Source organism: Platichthys flesus, chromosome 4, assembly GCF_949316205.1.
Source record: "Platichthys flesus chromosome 4, fPlaFle2.1, whole genome shotgun sequence".
In the NCBI taxonomy this organism is placed as follows: Eukaryota; Metazoa; Chordata; class Actinopteri; order Pleuronectiformes; family Pleuronectidae; genus Platichthys; species Platichthys flesus.
In genome coordinates, this window is record NC_084948.1 from 12,048,055 (window position 1) to 12,052,787 (window position 4,733).

A 4,733-nucleotide genomic window follows, 5' to 3' on the forward strand; every position below is an offset into this window, starting at 1 on the left:
AATAATGTAGTCACCCGATGTGCTGTTATCAGCACAACTGCCTTAATCTCAGAAACGAGACAGAAACTGATACGAATGTTAACATCAAACAATGGAGTCTATTTGATATGTTAGTTGGGTTAGGCTGACTCTAAACAGGCCAGGAGATTCTTTCTTTTTTTATTTCTCCGCTTCGTCAAGCTTCTAATTTAATTATTGAATAGTCAGCAAAAGTAGAAATATATACATTCTAGTGCACAAATGGTAAAAAATTAGACGCTTTTGTTCAGGTTCATTTTGTTTGGACTATTTCGTCCGGTTGCTCATTTCATACTAACCTCCTGAAACGCAAGGGTTTCGGCCTTCTACAATCAGTACCTCTAATGATGACTGGAAGCCCTTAAAGTCGGTGTCACTGCTCTGCGAGAGTATTAGAGTTCTCAGTTTTAAATCCCAGAAACGAAAGGAAGTAAAGGGGAAAAGTAGCTGCATATATTCTGGTAACAAATTACAACCAAACAAGACACAGTTATTCATCGCCTCTCTGTGGGTTAAAAAACACTCCGAAACTCTTTGGTTAGGGATTTCTAACACTTCCTATAAACCCACAATTAGTCACAGTGTGTATACTGTAAATATTTGTGTACATTGCTCTACTTCTGCTGCTCCACTCCTGTAGGATGAAAACAATGAGGCCCAAAATAAAACTGTGAAAACATTCCCAGAGCTGGGATGAGGCATCCCTCTCTGCCTGATGGAAAAGAATCACATACAGAATCATGATAAAAAATAATAACATATTATTGAGGATTGATGTAAAAAATATATTTCTTTAAGCCAAAAACAGCCTGGCACCATATTAAATATGAGACTTTTTTATATGACATCCTAACCCCAACTCATCACTGTTTTACTGTGGTATTATCTTTCACACTCTTATAATATCTCATGTTTTACTCACTGGCTTTTAATTCCTTCTTATTTTCCATACATTTTATACAAATGCTTTTATGTTCATTGTATGTTCTCATGTCCTTTATATAAATGGGTCTTTGGAAAGCACTTTGAGATTTCATATATGATAGATACTTCATAAATAAAGCATATTGTTGTTCGTATTCTTGTGTATTATTGCTATCTATCTATCTATCTATCTATCTATCTATCTATCTTCATACTTATCTGTCTAAATAAATCAACTTATTATTATTAATATTATTATTTATTTTTTATTATACATTTACAAATAAGGGATCCATAAATGGAAAGAGCATTTAGGTCCTTATATCTGAACAAAAAAAACTGAAACTTTTCACCCAGCTGGCTAAAATTATACACTTTTCTTTCTTGTTTTTTTTCTGCTGTAAGTTTAGGACCCGCCCCTCGACTCAGCTTTCAGGGTGAGATCAGAGAGGGGCGGGTCATCCGGGAACTTAGCGAATGGAAACTCCTCCCAAGGATCTTTCTCAGCCTTTATAAAGCGTCAGCCGGCGGAGCCACAGACAAAACTTTAAGTCAGGACACAGGTATCGAGCAGCGAGCCCCTGGATCAGAGCTGAAACCCTTTTATCCTCCTCCTCCTTCTTCTTCTCCCTTCTGCGAAAGAGGTACAGCATGTCCGAAATGCTCGACGACATCTTCAGGAAGGTGAGCGCAAAGCTGTTGTTGTGGAAAGAAAAATGGAGCTGGAGCGGGTTAGAGCTCTGTCACTCCCTCCCCGAAGAGTTTTTCTTGTTGTTGTTTGTTTACTCCTGCTTCTTGTTTTGCTGTAATCCGACAGAGAAAAGTTTTGAAACTCCGTAAACTCACAGAGGATTTGCTTTAGTGTGAAAAATATAGAGATTAAGGGAGGGAAATTCCCTTTCCCAGATTAAGTTCATAAATTAACATCAAGTTAATTTTTTTTTTCATAACTTTTGTTTAGACATTTTTTGTGTGCTCTGAAGATAATTTTTTTCTCTTCAAATAAATGTAAATATTAAAAAAAAGGAAATAAATCTTAGAACCATGATCTAAAAATTATAAACCGTTCCAGTGTTTTTTTAGTTTGTTTATTTGTTGTTGTTTTCCAATTAGAAGTGTTGAAGTTTGTATAGTGACAGTCTGACTCCTTTCTAACAGAACTTCCTGAACTTGTCCATGGACGAAGCCATACTTGCCACACAGTCTCAACTCAAAGTCCCAGGGCAGAGTCGCCTGAAGCGGTCGCCCTCCCTCTTCGACCCCCCCTCCCTTCCCGAGTCCTCCAACCACAGCTTGAGCGACGAGCATGTCAACGGCGATGACAGCGGCAGCCCCTTCTGGCCGACCAACATCTGGAGCCAGGCCCCCATCTCCAGACCGAAGCAGCCGCCCTTCAGGCCCGACCGCTCCATGAGCCTGACGGAGTCCAGCAGCACCCTGCTCTCCTCGTTCGCACAACTGAAGAACCTGGAGGCTTTCCCCTTGGGTCCTGCGACGACTGTGGCACCCCCGCCGGGCTTCCCTCCGTCGTCCTCCTTTTTGGCCCAGATCCAACCACAGCTGTCCTCTAACCGTTACAAGACTGAATTGTGCCGCGGCTTCCAGGAGACCGGCAGCTGCAAGTATGGCACCAAGTGCCAGTTTGCCCACGGCGAGGATGAGGTGAGGGGACTTAACCGCCACCCCAAGTACAAGACTGAGCCGTGCAGAACCTTCTACAACTTTGGCTATTGCCCCTACGGCTCACGTTGCCACTTCATCCATGAGGAGAAAATCAGTGGAGCTCCGTTTCCCTCCAAATTCGCAAACCAGCGACAGCCAAATCCTTCATGTCTCAGTGGTCAGAATCCACGCCACCAGCTCCGTCAGAGTGTCAGTTTTGCTGGCTTTCTGGAGTCTTCACGCAGCTCCTCTCCTCCATCGTTCCCTTCCTCCTTCAACGATCCTAACCTGGGCTTCAGCCGTGCTCCCTCTGTTTCTCCACCTCCCGCTGATCTCCTCTCTCCGGTGTTTGCCGACTCCCCTGCACTGGGAGCAGCATTCCAGTTTGGCAACCTTCAGACCCGAGCCAGCGCCGGAGACATCCACAACATTCCTACCATCCAGGAGCCAAAGGCCTCGCGCTGTGTGTGTGGCCACGGGAATAACTTTAACAACAGCAGCAACAACAGCAACAACAGCAGAGGGTTTGGCAACATGGAGGCTGACGGGCACCACCAGGACAGCAACACGCTGTTTCCTGGCTCTGGAGGCCACGGGGCTTTCACCAAGCCTGCTGCACTCCAGCGTTTCTCCTCTGAGGACTCCCTGGAGGACAGCTACAGCAGCTCCAGCGGAGGTTCCAGCGGAGGCTCCAGCGGAACCGAGTCCCCAACGTTTGACGGGTCAGCCACCAAGAGGCTCACTGTGTTCGAACGTCTGTCCCTGTCTGACTAAGAGGATGCGAAGGGGAAGAAGAGAAGAGAAACTGTCTGGACTTTCTTCAGAACCAGATCTAATCGGGACAAGTCAGCTTTAGATGACACAACAACACTTAAAGCATCTTAATTTATCTTAGCAAAAATGTACAAACTACAAATACTGAGATTAGTACCCAAATGTTTCAGAATCTATTTTTATACTTAAAAAGCCTATCAGACCTTTGTATGTGGTCTTCCATAAGAGCTTACTCCTCTGCAGGTCCGGACAGCGCCAGCAAATAGTCTGGTTTGTAAATTGTTGATTAATTCCAGTGCCTTAATGATAATACTTGCTCTCAGTGCCACAAACAGTGTGTTTGATTCTGTAGCCTTAATCAGTGAGACCTGAAGTGTGTCATTGATCCCATTTTTATCTGTGATATGCACTTTACAGCTGATTCAAATGGGAGAAACTGTCAAATCTCCCAGTAGCATTCAACCAAAGCTTCATACTTCACTCTGCCTGTGTGTATGTCTGTGCGTGTGTCTGTGTATATGCATGTGAGGCTGTGTGTGTGTAACCATTTTTCTAAATCGGCCTGGGGTGCACAAGTAAATGAATGAATGCTTAAAGATCAAAATAGTTAAATGAATGTCAGTGAGTTTAGAGTTAAATATTAGTCTAAGTCAGAATTGTGACTTATTTTTATTCGATTTCCTCCTGTAAAACGTTCTGTTTTCTAATTTGTGCGCTGCACCCCGTCCCCCTCTTTGTTTGAAAACCTGGTTCAGGGACTTTTAACACCACAGTATTCCTTTTGGTTATTGGTTGCCTTGTGTTGTTTAACTTAAAAACTAATATATTTATTATGATATTTATTTGTGTTTAACGAATAAAAAAATGTATTTTGTACTTTATTTATGGAGAAATCTTTCAAGGTCTGTGAAATGCCAATGTGAGTGGGGACAAAAGCAGTTAAAAAAGAGAATCTTATATTTTTAATTGCCTGAAAGGGACAAAAATAAAATCTGAATGTATAAAGAAATGAAACTGACTTTGTTTATTCTGTGAGAATTTGATACTTCCTTATTTCGCCCTACATTTACAAAAAAAGGCCACAAACATAACCGAGTATACATTATTTTATAAATTGCCACTCAGATATTTGAAGGAAATGACTGGCAATGCAGCATGTTATTAATGCTGTAATTAAATGTAATTGGTTTTAAGAATTTACTATTTTCAACCTCATGAGGAATATAACCTAGTTTTTTTGGGGTGAAATCCAACAGTAAACTCAAATCTTTAATAAAAATATATTACTTGAGGTCGTTTAAACTAACCTGAAGGTTTAGGATCAATTTGAGACAGCACATTTCATATTCATAAGC

The 4,733-nt window shown here is 41.7% G+C and overlaps 1 protein-coding gene across 1 annotated transcript; it reads left to right on the plus strand.

Annotated features, from left to right (window-relative positions):
• The first annotated feature begins 1,466 nt into the window (after nt 1-1,466).
• zgc:162730 (uncharacterized protein LOC564559 homolog) lies at nt 1,467-4,392 on the plus strand. The gene is made up of 2 exons (XM_062385491.1): nt 1,467-1,626; nt 2,101-4,392. The coding sequence occupies exons 1-2, from the start codon at nt 1,594-1,596 to the stop codon at nt 3,376-3,378; spliced, it is 1,311 nt and encodes a 436-aa protein (XP_062241475.1). The 5' UTR covers nt 1,467-1,593; the 3' UTR covers nt 3,379-4,392.
• Nucleotides 4,393-4,733: the final 341 nt, after the last annotated feature.

Bases quoted from the DNA above. Each gene is read 5' to 3' on its own strand.
- zgc:162730 (XM_062385491.1), top strand. From the start codon at position 1,594: ATGTCCGAAATGCTCGACGACATCTTCAGGAAG. The intron at 1,627-2,100 runs GTGAGCGCAAAG...CCTTTCTAACAG, and splicing joins TCGACGACATCTTCAGGAAG to AACTTCCTGAACTTGTCCAT.